This window comes from Tiliqua scincoides, chromosome 6 (genome assembly GCF_035046505.1).
Source record: "Tiliqua scincoides isolate rTilSci1 chromosome 6, rTilSci1.hap2, whole genome shotgun sequence".
NCBI lineage: Eukaryota > Metazoa > Chordata > Lepidosauria > Squamata > Scincidae > Tiliqua > Tiliqua scincoides.
Window position 1 is genome coordinate 18632409 of NC_089826.1, and position 21720 is coordinate 18654128.

Below are 21720 nucleotides of genomic sequence, written 5' to 3' on the forward strand. Positions count from 1 at the left end.
GAAAAAAAATCTTACAGAAAATATTAAACTTCCAAAAAAAAAAAAGTGTATTGATTTCATTTTAGTTAATTACAAACTCTAAATTATTGGTCTCCAATATTAAAGGTGAGATGTGCTGGAAAATTATAAGGATTACTTATTTTAGTAGCTGCTAAAAAGTAGCACTGCAAACATGCTTTCACATAAAATAAGCATTCTTGGACAGAAAAGACACCATTCAAACAGAAGCCTAAAATAAACTTTTTTGTTCATACTGAAAGTGAAAATTGTTGAAAATACAACACCATGTCAAAAAGTAAGCACTTCGTATAATAGCTGTAATTGTCAGCAAGTGCTTTATGGAAGTTTTCTCCAACACATGCTACTTTTTTGTATGAAAATAAATAATGTACGATTACTTTGAAATGCTCTTGGTGCTTAAGACAGACCAGTTTATTCCTTGTTTTTCAATTATTATCAAACCACTGATCAAAATCCATAAAAATAACTCACTAGAAACATGAAAGCCATTAAGCATATCGAAAGAAATGAAAACATAGATGCAAACCACATGCAACTGAAGTTTTTTTTTTGTTTTTTTTAAGCTGTGTCAAAACCATGTTACAATTTAACAATCTGGGACTACAGTCCTACAAATTTCCACATAACTTCCTGACACAATACATTCTCATGTTTTTTTCTCCGCTAGATTCTCTACATTGGCAGAGGGCATGTCTAACTTCCCAATAGAGAACTCTGTTGTTTCTTGCAGCTAGTACACCAGAGATCAAAAGACCAATAAGGGGTTGGAAAGGGCAGAGATGAGGGTACTGTGGCATATTTGAGTTATATGGGGTGAAGTGTCAACCATAGGGAGATGTCTCAGTGACAGGCAACGTCTGTTGCTTTGCTCTTTGCCCCTGGAGGCTGCCAGGGGGATATCATCCCAGTGATGGCCACTCATTGGATCTACACCTGCCACGACCCCTTGCTTGGTTCAACTTGGTGATGCTTTTCTGGTCACTGGCATTGGGGCTGGATAGGTTGTGGTGACTGGCTCCTTGCACACTGGGTCAATGTCAGTCAGATATCAAGCTGACATTGAGTGGACACCAGGCCACAAATGTTGGGCTGTATCAGGGTTTCCATGGAAATTAACAGTCACTGGGAAAGCTGCACCAGCGTGGAGTTGCCAAGGCTCTTGTTTCCCCCTCCCACTTTGTGCTGAACAGACTTCAGATATGACACATCACACTGACATAGCATCAGCACAGGACTGTACCGTAACAGACTGAGCTGCGAAATCAGAAGTCCCTTGGCTCTTACTTCTGCTATGAACTTGCTAAGTGGCCTTAGGTAAGCCACTCAGTCTCACCTCCCCCTCTTCAATACGGGGGCAACAACTGCAGCCCAGCATCCCAAGGACTTCAGTTCAAGTTCACTTGCAGCTGTTGTACTTGACATTATGGAACTGCAACATCATTCAATTCTGCATAGAATGGGATCAGTAGTCTTTATCCCCCGCAGTCCTGATCCCCAGCCCTCTTTCTCACTGCAGTATCCTTCAAGATTAAACTATAAGAGGAATTCTCATGCCAGTGTATGATAGATAAGGATTCAACTTTTATTTTGCACACATGAATCATAACAAAAGGATTTAAAGTTGACTTACTCTTCCTGTCTTGTAGTATGCAGGACCTAAAGTGTTGTCTCTTTTCGGAGGGTTGTGTTTTATAAGGCTGCCATCCTCAGCCTCTTCGTAACCATATGCTTGTCCTGGGGAGGGGATAGAAGGGGCATCTGACTTTCGAAGTACTTTGATAGCACTTGCAAGTTTCTGTAAAACCAAACGCAATACACCTTGAATTACTACTTAAGCACACTTTAACAATGCAGCATAAGATGTGATTGGCTATGCAGTGGTGTAGCTCAGTCATTTGACACCCGCAGCCCATAAATTTTTGTCACCCATATGAAAAAATTAATTTAACAGTGGGTAAGGGCACCAGCCAGGAGGGGGAGCAAAATTGGGTGCCAGTCAGAATGGGAGCCCGAGTCTACCCAGCAGGTAGATCTAGGCTCCAAGTCCAGAAGGGAGCCCAGATCTACCTGCCTGGATGAGGTGGCTCCAGAAGGCAGTTGGCATGGGAGCCCAGGTTTACATGGTAGGTAGATCTGGGCTCCAAGTCCAGATGGGAACCCAGGTCTACCCGCCCAGCAAATTTTGGTCACAGAGGCCAGTTCAACCAGGCTCTGGAGTTAGTGCTCACACCCTCCACCCAACACAAACACTGGATCCACCCCTGGTGTCACTCCCCTGGGTGTCACCTTGCTAACATCTTATTAGTTCCATGCTGGGCAACAACATCTCATTGGCTCTTTGAACAGTTTCATTGGTCCGTTTTGAGTTAAGGAAATTGTACTTTTCATTACATAAGACAGTTGCATTTTTGTTTTCTGGTTTTTTGGCCATAACTTTTGATGGAATGGAGATATTTCACTCTGGTTTGTTTCCTTGCGTTATGCTGTAAATTACGCATTGAATGGTATATAACATGGTATTATTTCTAACAACTGCAATTTTGGTTACTAGTGGTGTCACCCCCCAGGGTGGCACCTAAAGCGAACCGGCCCCCCACTAGGAGCTGAAGATGGTCCAGAAACTGCAATTAGTACAGAACACAGCTGCCTGTGTGGATGCTGGGGCTCATGGTTTGACTCAGTCAGGCCACTGCTTCAGTGACTACAGTGACTGCCAGTTCATTTCCAACCTCAATTCAAAGTGCTAGTTTTGAAGCTCATTGCGGTTCAGGTCCAGGGTAGCTGACAGACCATCTCCTTCCATACAACCCAACCTGTCCTCCCAGGTCATGAGAGGGAGCCCTTCTAACTGTGCCACCCCATTTCTTGCTGTGAGGGGGCAAGAAATACGGCTTTCTTGGCAGTAGTGCCCCACCTGTGGAATTCTGTCCCCCAGAATTGAGAACAGCTCTCCCTTGAGTCCTTTTGGTGGGGTCTTTTTATTCAGGGAAGCTTTTGTAAGTGGACACTAGGGGAACTGACACTTTTTAATGCATGTATTTTTATCATGATCCAAGTTTAGTGGGTTGTTTTTATCACATCAATGCATTTAGTATTGTTTTATTTGTAAACCGCCTTGAATGCTCTTAGCACATATGTGTACATGTGCAACCTATTTATCCACGGATTTTTCATCTGTTTCAAGGCAAATTGGGTGGGGTGAATTGAAGGTCAAACACACCTTTGCTCCACCTCACACAGGCAGGGAAATAGCCCTGGAGCCATGGAAGAGGCTCCCCTTTCGAAGGAACAGTAAGACTCCTGGAGCCCCTGAGCCAGCAAAGAAGCTGAAGAGGGGAAGGGAGGGCAGAAAACCGTGTGTAACCAGAACACTTGCAGCAAGGTGGAGCACTCTCTCTCTCTCACTCACTCACATACACACAGGGGCAGGTGAGGTATTAACAGGGGATTGCTTTAAAAAACCCAGGAAGTGTTTGCCAAATTCCCCCACCCCTTCAGACTGAGATGGTGTAGGCTCCCTGTGCTCCAGCCTACACTAACAAAACAGCCCAGCAAGCAAGTCTTCCCAGCAAGCCAAAGCATGAGATTTAGGCTACAATCCTCTCCACACTTCCCTGGGAGTAAGCCCCATTGACTACAATGGGACTTACTTCTGAGTAGGCAAGCATAGGACTGGGCTCTCAGGCTACAATCTGATCCACACTTTCCTGAGAGTAAGGAACACATAGGTAGTTCCTGAGTAGAAACACATAGGACTGGACTCTTAAAAGCTCAGCATCCCACCTGTGAAAGAAGTGGGACAGCTGGCAATGGGGAGGGCTGAGTACGGAGCCGAGGAGGAGAAGAAGGAGGTGGTGAAGCAGAGGAGAGGGGATTGAAAACAGCTGCCTTACTTTCCTTCCAGCCCCAAGTGTCAGTTATTTGCATAACTCTGGAATTTAGTACACAGCATTTTTCTTAAGCATTCACTGGGTCACTGAACGGAACTCAAGCTTATAAATAGACTCCACCTGTATTTAAATAAATGGCAAGCTCACAGCCACAGTGAGGAGAGTTGGAATACTGAAGCGAATCTAATAGCTAAATCACTGTGCTGTATCACTGCTGAACTGCATTACAAACTATTTGAAATTAAGATCGCTAGTTAAATGTCTTTGGTAGATAAACACAGATTTGTTAGAAGAACTACACTGTCTGTTGGGGCACCATGTTACTCTCAAAGCCTTGCGGAGCATAAGACTAGGAACTGGTGGCAGTGGAAGAGCAACTGGCCAGGTTGACATCAGGTGTTGGCACCACAGCTTGATAGTTAGAAGAACCTCAGTAGTACCTGGTGTTTATAACTTATGTATATTCTTACAACAGTCTAATCTTCCTTGGACTTTGTAAACTAGATAATAAGTGTTGGGTTCAGGGTCTCAGGGTACAATCCTAACCAATTTTCCAGCACCAAGGTAAGGGCAATGCAACTCTGAGGTAAGGGAACAAACATTACCTTACTTTGAGGAGACCTCTGTGACTGCCCTCCAATGGCTGGATACAGAAATGCCCCACTGCCACAGCTATGCCAGTGTTGGAAAGTTGGTTAGGATTGCATCCTCAGTTTGTGCAGATTCAGCTGTGGTTTTCTGCAAATATTACTTCTCTATTCAAAGCAAATAAATGGTTGGCAACCTTCAGTCTCGAAAGACTATGGTATAAGCCTACAGCACCCGGTATTCCCAAGCGGTCTCCCATTCAAGTACTAACCAGGCCTGACCCTGCTTAACTTCCAAGATCAGATGAGATTGGGCATGTGCAGGGTAACAGTTGCTGTCAAATAAGCATCTTGATTTTCTGCTTAACTAGTTAGTTTCCTTGAAACAGGATTCAACAGACTGGCAAAATGACTGCAATCAAATCAGAGAAGACATTTCTTTTTTAAAGCACCTCAGGAAATATATTTCAGAACACGCTGCTTAGACTCAGGCCTAATATTTACCTACAGCTCAAGTGAGGGGCATACTCTTCACAAGGCTTCAAGGATTGCATGCACCCTTGCAAACACACTATTGTTTGAAGATACATAAAAATGGTACAGTGAGAAACCATTTTCATGCATCTGACTCAGTCAGAATCTATGTACGATAAGAAGCCAGAAACCGCTCCCAGCTTAACAAGTCTTCAAGAGCATCTAGTTTCAAGAAAACTCAAGAGGGAGTATTTATCTACACAAGGACTTGAGCGTTATCTATGAATATGGTTGTTTTTCCCCTCTCTTGTTCAGAATGACAGATTTCCAGTAGTCAGTGGCATCGCTCGGGGGGGGGGGGTTTGCGGGCCACACCGGGTGATGCGCCCAGGTGCCCTTGGGGGATGACACGCTAACATCGCAGCATTAAGAGCTACCCCATCACGCCATACACCGTTGGATGCACAATGTCCAGTGGAATGCAATGCAAAAAACCAGAGCGAAATAGCTCCTTTCCTTCAAAAGTTATGGCCAAAAAACCAGAAAGAAAAAATGAATGAATTCCTATGGAAAGTGAAAGTGAGCCTATCACGTGTTTACTCGTGAGTAGGTGTTTACTCATGAGTAGGCATACTTGCCATAGTCCATCAGAAAGGGCAGGCTGAGAGGACTCCAACAACACCTGAAAGGTCCTGATCCAATGAAAGCAGCCCCCAAAAACACAAAAGGGAGAAGGAGGTCCCTCCCTCCCTCCCAGCTGCAGTCTATTGATCCCTATGGAAAGTGAAGCAGCCTCATGTGGTGTTTACTCACAAGTAGGCAGACATGCCTTGGCTGGTGGTCAGGCCAAGCAAAGGGGAATGTGAGGACACCAGAATGGTCCCGATCCAATGGAGCTGGAGTGCAACAAATGCTCCAGAAAGCAGCCTCCTCCCCCCCCCCATTAAAAAGGACAAAAAAAAAAAAAAAAGAGGCTTGAACTGGTAAGGGGAATGTTTTCTATTTTGCACTTGTAAAGCCAGGTGGTTCTTTACCTTGATATGCCTAAAATAGAAGAACTTTAAACTGGGCAATGGGGCTCACTGATTCTTTTGGGAAGGTTGTTATTGCAGGCAGACTACAGAGTAAGCTCCATTGACCACTATGGGACTTACTTCAGCGTAGACATGCATAGGCTTGGGCTCACAGGCTGCAATCCTACCCACACTTTCCTGAGAGTAAGCCCCATCTACTACTATGGGACTTACTTCAGAGTAGATTCACTTGGTGGAACAGGACTGGCTCCCCCTTATTTTATTAATTTTATTTTAATTTAATTATTTATTTTAATTTGCTTGATGATGTCACTTCTGGCCATGTCATCACTTCCAATGTGTCCTGGACAGATTGTCATTCTAAAAAGTGGGTCCTGGTGCTAAAAGATTGAGAACTGCTGCAATAAGTTGTTAGTAAGTTGACACAGGCGTGTGTGTGTGTGTGTGTGTGTGTGTGTGTGTGAGAGAGAGAGAGAGAGAGAGCGAGAGAGAGAGAGAGAGAGAGAGAGAGACTCTACAAGTTTTCAAAATCAGAATTTGGAGGAATATTACCGTCATGTTATATATCAATCAATGCGTAATTTCATGCAGAATGCAATGAAACAAACCACATTGAAATATGTTCTAACAAAAAGTACAGCCAAAAAACCAGTGGGGGTGGGGCGATGGTACATCACCTCGCCCACCACCTGGGGCATTGCCCCACCCACTACATGGGGTGATGCGAAGGCCTCCCTCAGCGGGTGACGCGAATCCTAGTGACGCCACTGCCAGTACTACAATACAAGCTACTTTTGAAACTCTGTGTGACGAAGATTCCATTTCAAAGATGAAAGCAGACCTGAAAATTAAAGCTGAGCAGAAAATGGCAGACCTCCCTGAAGTGAAAACCACCACAATATGTGCAGCTGTAGCCAGTATCAAGGTAGCTCTTTCATGTCTTCCTGGTACTCCAAGAACAAGTGTGATATAGTGGTTAAAGTGCAAGACTAAGACCAGGGAAACTCAGATTCAAATCCTCATTCAGGTTTTAAATTCACTGAAAGGCCAGAGGCCAGTTGCTTTTTCTTAGATTAACCTAATTCACAAGATAGTTGTGAAGATAAAGGGGGGAGGGCGTGTGTTTTGAACTTTCATTAAGAGGAAAATCCCACAAAACTTCAGGTCTTTTGGGTAGCCACTGAGCAGTAGGTTATTTGAGAAACTGGAACAAGTAACTGTAACAAAACTGCAGCTAGCCAACTTTGGCATAAAACATGATTCTACAAGGAATTCTTTTCAAAATGTCATGTTATCCATGTGATGGGTGAAATGTACATACTTTTGATTTAACTGACATGTCATCTGGAATGACACATAAAAGATAAACTTCGATAACTCTTATAACTGGCCATTTACGGTGAAAGGAATAGATAGATGGAAATCAAGGAAGATGCAACAAAAAGTACAGTGGGCCCTCCTTATAGGCACTGACAGATTTGACTCAAAGTGGGTGTCTGGAAGGCCTCAAGGACCTCCTGAACATGATCAGAAGTGCCTTCTGGTCACATATAGGAGGTGTTCTGATGTGCAAGGAGGTTGCGCATGGTTTTCCCACACCTCACCTCCAGAGAAGAACTTGCAGTTTGTCGCCATCCCCCCTCCCCCAGATTTAACTATCCATGGAATGTGTTATCTGGGGGGGGGAATCAGGGAACAAATCCCCCCCCCCCGTAGATACTGAGGGCCCATTGTATGCAAGACAAATAGTAAATTTCCTATCTAGCTGATTACAGAATGTATGGAGTTGTAAGACCCTTTTAAAGTTGCTTACAACATCAGAAACTTAAGAAGCTTTGAGACAACTGCTCTAGACACAGCACTAATGATATAGAACTAGTTACTATGTATTTATTTTATTTATTTAAAGAATTTATATCCTACCTTTCACATGCTGAAGCAAATGCCCAAGGCAGCTTGCAAAGTTCAAGTAATAAAGTGCGTCTTAAGCTGACATACCTGTGCTGCAGGGACTCTAGATGGTTTCTTTGCTGCATTATTGACTTCTGGACTCACTGAAGTAGGCTGACAGTATGTTCCAGGACCAGGAGTATCAACACGGACCACTCGGAAACGTTTCTCTTTGTACTGAGGACTTTGTCCCCCTATAATAACTTTCTGGAGTTTTAAAGGAAATTAAATGTGACAGTCACCATCACATTATACCCAACACAATTATCTGTAAAAACTTAAGTTTAAGTTACAACCAGCTTTTGTATTTGTACAAAATACAGCTTTTGTATTTTTATTTATGTATTTGTTTTCTATGCTTATTTAGAGTTGTTTTACTTCAAGTTATGTTAAGAATTGCTTGGAAGTTTTTTGCCCCCCTTTCCAAGAAACTATATAAGATGAAAAATATTTGCAAGATCATAATAATCCACTAAAATGACAGGCATCAGATTCCAAGTAACAGAAGAATTCCAGGTAAAAGTTATAAAATCACCAACCTATCTATTCTGGAATTTTCTTCTCTGACTAGCAGTCATTCTCCAAGATCATAGAGAGAGCACTTTTCCCAGTTCTGCTACTCGATATTCTTTTAGCCAGATATGACAGCTACTGAATCTGCATTCGAAGCATGTGCCCAACTACCAAATGACCAAAGCGGGTCATCCCACTTATATTGTGTAGACAATCACCTTGAACAAGAGATATACAGTGAACCTTCCTTATCTCCGGATTCTATATCCGTGGATTTAGCCTACTGTGGATACAGAGGGTTCACATGGGTCCTTCCAGAAGCTCCTTGCAATTACTCACCTAAAGCCTCCAGAGTCCCTTCCTAGGTCACACCAGGCCGGCAACCCACTCTATAGGCCACCGCAGGCCTCGGAATGGTCTGCAGAAGCCTCCAGAAGATACTTCCAGTGTTCAGAGTCAACTTCTGGTTTGCTTCCTTCTTACTTACCTTATTTACTAGCCTTAGAGCCCAATCCTGTGCTCGGTGGCACGGCTTCGTGCTGCCGAGCACTGTCGCAAACGTGCTGTAAGGCACACTCGCGAGCCTCACCGCCGGGCTTGCGCCCATGCTAGCCCAGCGCCAGCTGGTGCTGGGCTACTACCGGACTAGCACGGGACGGGTGCCCAGCCTCTATGGCTTGGCGGTCTCCTGGACCGCCGAGCTGCAGCACGGTAAGCGGGGTGGGTAGGGGGTGGGTAGGAGGCATTCCGGGGAGAAGGGAGGCCGGCAGGGGGCAGAGAGAGGGCGGGGCGGAGGCATGCCGGGGAGACGGAGGCAGGGAGGGAGGTGTGCTGAGGAGGCGGGTCCTGTGGAGTTCGGCTCCACGGGATCCAAGGCACTCGTGGAAGGCTTGGCGCCCTAAACAAGCGCCTTTATTTTACCGCCAACCTTTTTGGCAGTACAGTGAGTAGCCCCATTGTGGGGCTGTTTACCTTACTCGGGAAAAGGGGATGAAAATCCCGTTCTCCCAAGGCGCCTCCTGCGGTAGCCTGGGGCGCGCAGGATCCAGTGGTAGCCATTCTCGGTTCTGCTGAGGATGGGCTCCTTGGGCAGTTCAGGGTTGGGCTGTCTGGCTGCAATCCTAACCACACTTTCCTGAGACTAAGCCCCATTGAATAAAATGGGCTTCTACTTCTGAGTAGGCCTGGTTAGGATTGTGCCACTTACCTAAAGTCTCTGAAAACCTAAAATAGTTTCTGAGGCTTCTGTGGGCCATTCTGATGCCCTTAGAGGCCAACAGAGTGGGTCACTGGCCTGGTGTGACTCAGGAGGGCCTCTAGGATACCTTATTATGCAAACTTCAGGAGTGAACCCCAACATCTGTGGAATTACTTATCCATCAGGGGTTGGGGGGGGGGTCTGGAACCAAACCTTCATAGATAATAAGGAGGGCTTACTGTACAAGTGCCATAGCACCCAGAAGTGCTTCTTTTTCTCCCTGTTAAAAATATGACCATAGTGGAAAAGATGATGCTATCCAGGCTGTTTACACACACACACACACACACACACACACACACACACACAGAAGATGTGATACTTCATAACCACAGCATTTGGCATGCAACATACAGTTAGAGGTCAGAACTACCCACATAAACCAGACCCATGAATACAGGAGATTCCTCCTCCTCCCCGAGCTGTAAATGAGCTACATACGAGCCGATATGAGCTACATCAGCTCTGAATACCAGAAATTTGTATGGAAAATGCTTGAAATGCATCAAGCCCAACTTGTATTCTCTTGGCAAGAGATGACAACATTTAGATAATTATGACATGGTCAATTAGTTGTCAGCGTTAGAACAAGGTCACAATGAGTGAGTCTTCAACACTCAGTCAATTTAAAGCTCTTCAAAGCTCTTCCCTTCAATCAATCAATTGGATAACACATTCAAATCAAACAAATGATATTTCCATACAAGTAATATTTTAAGAATATTTGTTGAACAATTTTTATTTGGGAAATACCATAATTTGTATTATAGAAACATAGTCCATTCATATTTTTAATTTCATAAAATAAAGGGAACTGGAACTAAAATTTAAGACCAAGACTAACAAATTTTAGACAAATTTTAACAAATTTAAATACTTTTGAGATTTCATAAGGTTTTTTATGCAGATATTCCAATTGTTGTTTTTTAAGATCACAGCTTAGCAGTTATTTACATGTTTTTTCTTCTTAATCCCTTCCAATAAATGAAGGAATCAACATTCTAAGAATTCCCACAGCTTAGCTTAAACAAAAAAATGGAAAATTATACATAAAATTATACAAAAATTATACATAAAAAATGAGCTACCATGCGCAAAGGCATCCGCTTTGATATCACCAAAGAACCCACATAATATTTTGAGCACACAAGTAAAAAATACCCTAATTGTTCCAAGGCTGCACTAAGGTGTCCACCTTACTCAGAAGAAAAATAATTCTTTTCTACACTTGTTTTAGCTCAACTCTTCCAGTCTGCCAAAAATAATAAATATGCATGGAGGTCTTACCCCTTTTAACACAACAACAACAACAGGTATTTATATACCGCCTTTCTTGGTCTTTATTCAAGACTTTATTCAAGGCGGTTTACATAGGCAGGCTTTTATTTAAATCCCTTGTTAAATAGGGATTTTTACAATTTGAAAGAAGGTTCTTTCTTTCAAGAACCACTACATTCAAGGTGTTTCATTCTGATCTGGCTTCATATTCTGGCCTCCATCCTCCCACGCTCTAGACTTTTAAACTAGAAAGGACAGCCAAATCCTAATCTGCTTTGTCCACACTACAGAACAGTAAAAGTCCTTTGCTTGCAAATATAAATTAAGGTTAGTGAATAAAAACTGCTGCAGTGAGATGTTTATTTTTCCCCTTCAAAAATAAAATAAGATTCATCAATATATTCAAAGAAAAAACACTAAAACAACTTTTCCAACTTATCTAAAAAAACCATTACTGCAATACTCAAGAATAACAGTAATTACATTTTTCCCACTAAAAGATACAAACTTAAAGTGTACCTAATTAGCCTACAATCAAGTATCTTGCATCAAAACTACAACTTTTAGGTTGGAATCTTATACACACTTTTCTAGGAGCAAGCTCGATTGCACTTAACAGAACTTCGGAGTAGACATGTCTAGGATGGCACTGTTAATTTTACTAACTGCTTCTAACTGCTTATTCTAACTGGTTATTCTAACTGCTTTGCTGGGCATAGTTCATAAAACATTGAAGTTATATCTGACCATCAAGCATTTTTAATGAAACACCAACAAAGCAAGCAGTTTCCTCTTTTTATCTCCTGCATTCAACTAAGCTAACTAATTAAATAATAATAGTGTTTTAGTCACAAATTTGTCAAATTGTAAAGAGGCTGTATAGAATTGTAGGCTGTATTGTCTGTTCTAAGCCACTCGTGATCCAACATGGCTATAGTGACAGCCATCTAATTTTACTAGCTATTAGGACAGCTGTTGCAAAGCGATGATTAGACAAGAAATTTAAGTTAAACATTCAGTTATTTTCAATAAATTCTTATGAGGAGAAGTTTTCCTACATGAACAGTAAAGACAAGAGGCTGTTAAAATCCATAGGCAAAATTGTTTTGACATGGCAATTGGCCTTGTTCTTCTCAACACAGGTTAAAGACTTTATACTCAGCTGCAGCAAGACTATTCAGCTATTGCAAGACTACAAACAAAATATCTGAACTATACTTCACCAAGGCCATAGCTAGCTAGTCAGCCATATTTCTAGGTGGGGTTTCAAATACACAAATGGGAAATCAGCAAAATCTTCAAAGCTAACATCAGCTTACATAATGGACTACTGTATAAATCAACAGGGCAAGTGGTGCAACTCTGGATGTTTCAAAACTCTGGATATTTCAAGCCCTGGCCTGAATAAATGTAGATGCCCAACAAATTTAGGGTGTGCACACTGTCTCATGAATGAGCAGATCAATCCAGATCTAGTGGGTGACTTGACAGCTGCCACAGTGTTTTATTTTTATGCAACAACTCTTCTTGTTCAAACTCTTATTATTCCAATAGAGCCTGTCATATTATAAAGCAAATTTCCCCCCAAATTTCTAGGTGCAGTGCTCTAGGTGGGGCAGTATGTCCAATGATCTCATACTGGCTACAGCCTTGGACTGTGCCTATGTAAATAGAAAGCAGTCACATACAAATTTGAGCATGGTAATCTTGGAAAATGTTTCATTTCACTGAAATTATTTTTAATGATCTCTGAAAATTTTAATGTAGCCAATAAAAATACTCAACATATCCTTCCACACAAGTGGAAAAATTATTGTACATTTTTGTACTACATTTCAGTTTCTTGTATTTGCCATGATTTTTGCAGAAAAACATACCAAACTGAAAGTTTCCTTTATTCTTCTGTTCTTTGCTATATCCAGTACTACAAAATCAATATACCGGCCATTATTTGAAGTTGTTTGTATTCCACACTTTAAAAAAAAATCCTCCATTAGCACAGCAGATCAAGAACTTCAACGAAGCCTATTCATCAAGGACCACTTTCAACAAACTACAGAAAAAGATGTAGAATCATTGTCAGTTATTTCAGACAATGGGTACAAATAGGAGGTTAAGGCTGCAATAGTGGAAGTCAACCCCATTGATCTCAATGGGTCTTACTGAATAAACATGCACAGAACAGTTATTCATCTGATAAAAGATATAAATCAACTTCAACTAAATGTACTATTTACTATTCTGTGGGTTCAATTTCAACCTAAGTTTGTTAGATCCAGTATACTTTTACCTGTACTTTGTCAATCTCATAGTGCCCTGGCCCTGGTACATCATCCTCAACATTTTGAGAAATATTTCCAAGGCCTCGACTTGCCAGAGAAAGAAATGGAGCAAATCCACCTGTAAGAAATCCAAAATAATTATATACATTTGTTGAACAGATTACTTATAGGTTTCATATGTGACAAATTATATAGAAGAGGTAGCAGGCAGTTAAACTCCCAGAAGAGTAACTGGGAATATATAGAAGGCTCAAAGGACTGCTCTTCTGATCTGGTTCAAAATGACTATAAATGCCACACATGTGTACATGATAATACAGAGTGCCAAGCACTGAAGATTCAAGCCCTTGATCATTATCACATGCTGAGAATGCATCAGGCACAGAAATTCTTCTCTTCCTAAATAACAGAGCCATAACATGCATCCTGAGGTGAACAAAGAGCACAGAGTACACACTGCTTTTAAAATTGGCCCATTGGAGTCTGATAACACCTGACAACACACAAGTTATCTTTCAAACAAGAGTTTCTTTTCTGGCCATGCAACCAGGCATAATATGCCTATAGCATTCTGATTTGTAATGCACTGAACCAACATTTCTATAATAAACTGCAGCTGTTGACTTTTCTTCTATTTTATTATTTTGGGCTACATTATTACTTCCTTCTCGACAAGCCAGGAGCTCTACAGAGTTCTTAAATTCCAATGGCAGTGGGAAACTGGGTTTTCATATGCCTTATTTAAATAACAGTGGCACCTGATCAGTTTAAACAGAATTCTTGTAGATATTATTTTTCATATCCCCATGCTGCCCGACTGAGCAAATTATGATAGGACAAATCTGAGAGTCAGTGACTCAAAGAACATTTAAAGCTTAGCTGTATTTGTTCTCTTTTTTTTTTTTTTGAATTAATTTGCAGTGCAGTAGTACATCAGAACCTCTTATAAAGCCAAGGTCCATAGTACTTGGAACCAGCTGTGATCCAGGTTATCATCTCCTGTGAAAGGTGTGGGCAATTTCTTCCCATTGTGGGTCTCCCCCTATTTAGAACAATTCCCCCCCTTAGCAGTGGGCTAAAAGTAATTTTTGCACAGGTTCCATACATTTTGAAAATAGAAAGGGCAACCAAAACAGTATCTCTTCTGCCCATTCCACCCCAACAGGTCCTATAAGAGAGGGGTAAAGGGGGGGAACTGTCACAAGGGTCAAAAAGAAGGCCCAAGAACCAAAGAAGGGGGCCCAGAATTTCCTGGGATCTTATATTTCTTATCTCACCCAGTTTCGTTGCCCACATGGGATGCTGCCACGTGACGACTGCTGCTACTGAAAGCCATATGTGCTGGGCCAAGGAATGCATACATGACACTGCTTAACACAGTGTCAAATCTGGGAGGAAACTGGCCTGCTACAGTAGCTTATGGATCCACTTACCAGGAGCTCAGGGACACCACTACAGGACTACAGCCACTGCAAAAGTACATTTTGGTGCACAAAAGACAGTTTCCATTCTATTGTATTCCTAAATATGATGATGCTTATTTTCTGCAATGATCTGCCTATATTTGAAAGATTTTAGGCTTAGGAGTGTGTTTGGTTTTCCATATTACTGTACCTAGCTGCTGACAATGTATGGGCAGGTAGACCTGGACTCTGCATTGGGAAAACCAGTAGACCTGGGCTAGAAAGACATTTCTGGCTGTTACCAACCTCTCCCTACTGTGTTTTGCCCCTTCCTCACCACCCTTGTTGCCACCCCACCACTCTGTTTCACCCCCTCCTCCTTTGGGAAGGGGCCCAAAATAAACTTTGTATCCCATGATAAAATTCCTCTCGGAGACCCTGTGCCCCAAAACTCTAATTTTGTTTCCCCAAAACTGATTAAAACCCTTTTCTGCCCAGGTGTACACATTTGATCCCTGCTGCAAATATGCAACACTGGGCAGAAATTATTATCAGCATTTATATACCACTTGGGCTGCCCCCTCACTGGACAGGGTGACCAGATGCAATGGCGGACACCATGCCTATACCTTTAACCATTGCATAGAAGAGGGAATTTGGGCAGGTGCAGCTTTTTAAACCCTTCCATGTTGAGCTGCACCTCCCCAATTACCTCTTCTATGCAATGGTTAATGTTATAGGCATGGTGTCTGCCATGGCATCTGGATGCACTCAGGGAGCACCCATGTCAAGTAGTCCTACTGCACTCAACAGGGCCTACTTGCAAGTCAGCAGGCGGCATGCAGCAACAAACTGCAATCTCTGTGGCACATCTGCAATAGGGGTAAGCCTGGGTCCCCTTAGGGAGAAGGGTGGGATATAAATAAAGTTGTTTATTATTATTATTATTATTAAGCCCACTGAGTGGAGTAGGACTTCTCGGATGCTGCAATCCTTTCCACACTTTCCTGGGAGTAAGCCCCACTGGCTACAATGGCACTTACTTCTGAGCAGACATGCATAGGATTGGACTCTGAGGCTGCAATCCCATCCACACTTTCCTGGGAGTAAGCCCCACTGGCTACAATGGCACTTACTTCTGAGCAGACATGCATAGGATTGAGCTCAGGCTGTAATCCACACTTTCCTGGGAGTAAGCCCCATTGGCTATAATGGGTCTTACTTCTGAGTAAACATGCATAGGATTGGGCTCTGAGGCTGATATCCTATCCACACTTCCTGGGAGTAAGCCCCACTGGCTACAATGGCACTTACTTCTGAGTAGACAGGCACAGGCAAGGAGCTTGCGCTCAGCACACCCCCTGCAGCGTCCTGCGGTTCAGGCGGAGGCTCCCAGCCCTGCCAGGTGAAGGATGCTGGCAGGTGGGCCGGTCTCCCTCCCCCCTCACCTTTCGCGGGCGCCCTGGGCCTGGCCTGCGGCTCATAGCAACCAGGGCCCAGGTGGGCGTCTGTGCCGCTGACGGGCACCGTCAAGAGTCGCGGGGCCCGGTCGTACATGCCGCCCGCCTGTCTTCGCCTCGCCAGGTGCGCCCGTCGCCATGGCAACCGAGGGCGCAACATCCCGCCTGGACCAGCCCCAAAGGCGGCCCCGCCCCGCCAGCGCCTCTGCTGGTAGCCGCAGGTGATGCTCTTGGGAGGCTCCCATCCTATCCACGCTTTCCTTGGGAGTGAGCCCCCCATTGACTAGAATAGGACTTACTTCTGAGTAGACACCCCTACATCGGACCCTGGTAGTGCAACCCCCCTGTGCATGTCTACTCAGAAGTCTCATTGGGCTTACTCCCAGGAAAGTGTGGATAGGATCTCAGCCTTAGAGCCCAAGGCTACAGCTGTTTACTCAGAAGTAAGCCCCATTATAATCTATAGGGTTTACTCCCAGGTAAATATAAATAGGATTACAGCCTTTTAGCCCAATCCTATGCATGTCTACTCATAAGTAAGTCCTATTATAGTGTTGCTTACTCCCAGGTAAGTGCATTTAGGATTGCAGCCTTAGAGACCCCATCCCATGCATGTTTACTCAGAAGTAAGCCCCATTATAGTCAACAGGGTTTACTCCCAGGTAAATATGAATAGAATTTCAGCCCAATCCTACACATGTCTACTCAGCAGTAAGTTCTATTGTAGTACATATTTCTTAATACCAGGTGTTCAGGATTGCAGCCTTAGCGCACCCAATCTTATGCATATTTACTCAGAAGTAAGCCCTATTATTGTCAACAGGGTATATCCCAGGCAAATATGAATAGGATTTCAGCCTTTGAGCCCAATCCTATGCATGCCTACTCAGAAGTAAGTCCTATAATAGTAAATTTTGCTTATTCCCAGGTAAGTGTGTATAGGATTGCATCCTTAGAGCCCAATACTATCCCATTTTCTGGTGCCTCCGTGCCAATGGGGTGTGCACTGCATCCTGCAGTGAGGAGGCAGTCACAAAGGCCTCCTCAAGTTATGGCAACATTTGTTCCCTTACCTTGGCTGTACCATTGCTGGGAAGTTGGATAAATTGGAGCCTTTGGCAGCACTTATCCACACTTTCCTGGGAGTAAGCCCCACTGACTATAATGAGACTTATTTCTGAGTAGGCATGCATAGGATTGGGCTCTTCCTCAGCCCCCTGGAAGTGTCCCTTTGTTTCCCAGATGATGGAGCCCTGTTGAACATGTTGAAGCCCCATTGCACATGCATGCAGGATTAGTAGGGTGGGTCTCTCATATAAAACAGAACAGGAGCAGCAACCACATGCCTTTCACTGTGTTATGGGCTGAATGCATGTTCAGCATTACAGTGAGAATATAGGTTGTGTTTGTTCTATAGAAATACTGTAACTGCAGTGTTCATCAACCTTTTTTTGTGCTGTGACTCCACTAAATAAGTATCCACTGAGGGATCCGTCACCAGTCCTGCTCCCCCATCCTGGGACCTGATTTGCCCCCATCACCACCCACCCCCTGCCTGCCCCACCTCTTGTTGTGTCTTCACAGCAACCCTGTGAGGCAACAGCCTAAGCAGGGTAGGCCTTAGGAGCAAGACAGCAAGAAAAGGCTGTGCAGGATTATATCAAGAACTCAGTTTTGAGAAGGCAGTACCATGACTGGACTGAATTCAGGCCTCTTGCACAGGCTTTGAAAGTTTGCCACAACCCCCAAAATGAGGCTTTGCAACCCCACTGGGGTCCCAAGCCACAGGTTGAAGAACAATGCTGTACTATATATGTGCATGTGCTGGAATACCTTCTGTTTATGTCACCTTCCTGGAACAGCAAAAAAAGGGCAGGGGGGTGTTGTCATATGGGTTTTTGTTTTTTGTTTTAAGGCATTAAGCTGCAAACACTGAAGTAGCATACTTTCCAAAGAGACAACAGAAAGATTGCTGTCTTTGAAATCACAGAACTAAATGTATTCTTTTAAAAAAAAAGATAAACCATCCCTGAATGAAGCTTTGGAATAAATTGAAAAAAAAAAATTAACTCACTTCAATACCATGAACACAGCACTAGGGGGTGCCTATTCCCATTGTTTTCAATCAAAACTTGGATCAATCAACATCCTCTTCTTTCTTTACCATAATACTAGAGTGAGCAAGATGTAGTTTAATATCTGAACCCATCATTTAGATCACATTAAAACAAAATAGATTGACATAGAGAGCTGGTACAGTGACAGAAAGGGCCCTTCTCATTTCACTGTGTAGCAATAACTGCCAGTTTGCAGGAATTAGACTAAACCCAGTGAAAAAAAGTCTGTCTTTACTAAAATCACAAATGTTTTCAAGTTCTGTGGCTGTAATTCATGTTATGACTTTGTTTCCATCTCACCCACCTGAACCACCTCTATATAATTAAGGATGCAAACATACATACTTATCTGGGAGTAAGTCTCATTGAACTCAATAGACCTTACTTCTGAGTAGACATGCATAGGACAGTGCTGTAATACATTTAAACATAAATCTTAATTTATGTTAATGAACCTTGTGTCTACATTCCTAATCAACATATCTGACATGTTGTGTTTTATTTTTGCAGAGCAAGATGTTCAAACTTTTTCACTTCTCCTCAAATGCAATTATGATACAGGCCACTAACCCATTGTTGTCCTCAGGACAAATAGATCAAAGTGAAAAGGAGAAACAGAAGAGCATCATGCTTTTAAAAAGCAACCATGTGCATGGCACAAGAGAAACAAATGCTTGTTTAAAAAGAAAAAAATATAAAGGCACCAGATTACAAGGGGCCAAAGATCTAGCCTTGGGCAGCTAGATATGGTGTGGATCAGTGGTTCCCAAACTTTTAGCACCAGGACTCACTTTTTTAAATGACATTCTACTGGACCCACATAGGTTTATCAGACTTTTAAAAGGAGCTCTAGAAAGAAATAATTATTTATATGTAATAATAACCGGAAAAGACCCTTAAGCGTTTATCTCCCTATAGTTACACAAACTTGCAAACTGCAAAAGCTGAGCTCTTTGCAGGGCAATTAGCAGCTTCAGTATCTGATTTTTGAATAGCCTCAGAGTTTGAGGCAATTAGTTATCCGATTCCATCACCCTTTGGTAACCCACAAAAAAAATCAGATCATGGTGGGTCCTAACCCACAGTTTGGAAACCACTGGGGCAGATCAACCTGTTCCTATTCCAGGGGGATTAGGTTCAGTATACTGGTCAATAACAGCCATCCCAATTAACTAGACTCCTGTCTCACCAAAGAAAAGAGTGGAGAGGGGGCATGAGGATGTTTACTTTCAAATAAAGAAGAAATGGCTAAGCTCATGACAAACCATTGTTTAATTTTAATACCCAAATTCCATTCCAAATGAGGAGCCGAATGTGATAGGGGTATGGGCACATCCCAAGAGTCACCCCATTTGGCAGGTATATCTACTGTTTATCTACTTATACAGGTTGAGTCTCCTTATTCATGAGGGTTCTGTTCCCAGAACTCACAAAAATCACATTAAAGTAACTCCTTTTAAAAAACAATGTCTCTTTGCTAGGTGATTTAAAAACAGCCTTGCTGACCTTTGTGATGCAAGATAGAGTCATTAGGCAGACAATCCATCAATCAGTCTCTCTCCAGGCATTTAGAAAGACTTCACTCCCAGCCAGCAACCCCTCCCTTCACCCAGAGCACAGCACTGGGAAAGAATGCAAAGTGATTATCTTTCTTTCACATGCTCAGGGGAAAGGAGGGTCCTTTAGAACAGTGAAGCTGTTCTAAATGCCTGTAGAGAGAATGATTGATGGATTGTCAGCCAGCTGCCCTCTCTTGCATTAACGAGGCTATTGTTAAACAACTTTTTTCCTTTAATTTAAAGGGCCTTTCTCATTGCATTGAGATAAAACCAGGGGTGGAAAAATCCAGGGATAATTGGGTTATACCTGTACTAGTGTAAACCCTTTAGCTATGTATCATTTTCAGCTGATACATGGTTAGTGTTGCGTGCCATCTGCTGGAGCATTCCCATGTTTGACTCTGTTTCCTCAGCCCCAAGCAGCATATTGCCACAGAAAATCTGTTTTCCCTTCTCGATTCTGGGCAGCTCCCTTTGTATTGCCATTATTTCAATATTGTCAGAGCCCTTCAGTGAATGGCCCTAGATGTTCTTTGCATATTTGTTTTCACTAGCAGGTGCCACACATTTGGCTTTGTTATTATTTCACCTAAAATTGCTAGGCCCTACACAAACATTAGAAGCACCAGAAGTCCTATTCACTGGCCCTTGGACTCCTTGGTCCTCCAACCTAAGAGATATGAGGAATCTTGGACCATGTCAGCATCTGTATGTGGTTTCAGCTACTCAGGAAACAGTTGGTGTTCGCATAAAATGAGGCATACTCCATCTCATGTAAGTTGTGGCAAAATTGGAGGCCCACTATCAGTAGTAGTCTGCTATCCCTTTGGGGACAGGATAGTTTGCCCAACCCAAATCAAACACCATTATACAAAGGTGCAAGTCTGGATCCTTACTGCTCTTAGACTATTTCCACTTCCTCTTCATGGTGGCTTCAATGGGATTCCTATCTATAGGAGTCTTTGGCCATCTCAATGCAGCACCGTGTTTTTCCAAATTCCCAGTCCAAAATCTGCCTAGAGAACCTATGCCCACTTTAAGCTAATTAGATCCCCTTTGTTCCCCAACAATAGCCCTAGTTCTGCACTACAGCACTACTTTACCCCACCACCAGGGTAGTTTGCCTGTTCAACCTGCAGAGGTCCTTCATCTTCCCCTGTCCTGCCAGCAGCTTCTCCAACCACCACAGCAACACCCTGCTCATGGGCATGGCAGGTCTTGGGCATGGCAGTCATATAGCAGTCTCTGTTAAAGCAGTTTCCAGCAGTCCCCATTCCAGCAATCCTCAGAAGTCCATTCACCCATCTGTCAGCCAATCAGTCAGTTAGCAAGTCTATTAGTCCATCATCCAATCCATTAGTTCCTCAGTCCAGTAGTCAGTCCTCTCTCCAAGCTCCTTCCATCTGCTCTCTCAGTCCTTCCAAACTCTGCCCTACACCTGCCCACCCTGCTCCAGGTGCAGCTTTTATCCCTGTAATGACCTGGCTGCCTCTAGTGGCTGCATCTGTGCAACACACCCACTACTCAAGTCTAGGTTTAACCCCATGCTTGCCTGCCAGAGCAAGGGACCACAGTTGACAACACACCCTATCTCCTCGAGGGATCTTGCGCATTTCCATTACAGTATGTTCATTATATGTGTTTGCAGTTAACGTAATTCAGGTTCTCCAATAGTGATGAAATTGTGGATGACCATGGAAATGTACTGGACCCATTTTGACTGGCTGTCTTCCTTACTTCTATCTGTTAATGTGCATTCAAATTGCTGAAAAAATAGACTCAAAATATAAAGAAATGTCTGTTACCAAGGGATGCTATACAATTGCTAGACTTCACAGGATCATACTGACAATTGTGAATGGGGAGTAGGAGGCGCCTATGACTCAATCTCTTG

The 21720-nt window shown here is 43.0% G+C and overlaps 1 protein-coding gene and 1 pseudogene across 1 annotated transcript in view; both read right to left on the reverse strand.

Moving 5' to 3' along the window:
* STPG2 (sperm tail PG-rich repeat containing 2) overlaps positions 1 to 16247 on the reverse strand; it is a 290626-nt gene extending 274379 nt beyond the window's left edge. The window contains exons 1-5 of the mRNA XM_066632982.1: positions 16139 to 16247; positions 13296 to 13405; positions 8005 to 8163; positions 1652 to 1816; positions 359 to 361 (exon numbers count right to left, since the gene is read on the reverse strand). Of these exons, the coding sequence (XP_066489079.1) occupies positions 359 to 361; positions 1652 to 1816; positions 8005 to 8163; positions 13296 to 13405; positions 16139 to 16247 (546 nt within the window). The remainder of the gene's footprint in view (positions 1 to 358; positions 362 to 1651; positions 1817 to 8004; positions 8164 to 13295; positions 13406 to 16138) is intronic.
* On the reverse strand, positions 4722 to 4841 carry LOC136656247 (5S ribosomal RNA; annotated as a pseudogene).
* Positions 16248 to 21720: the final 5473 nt, after the last annotated feature.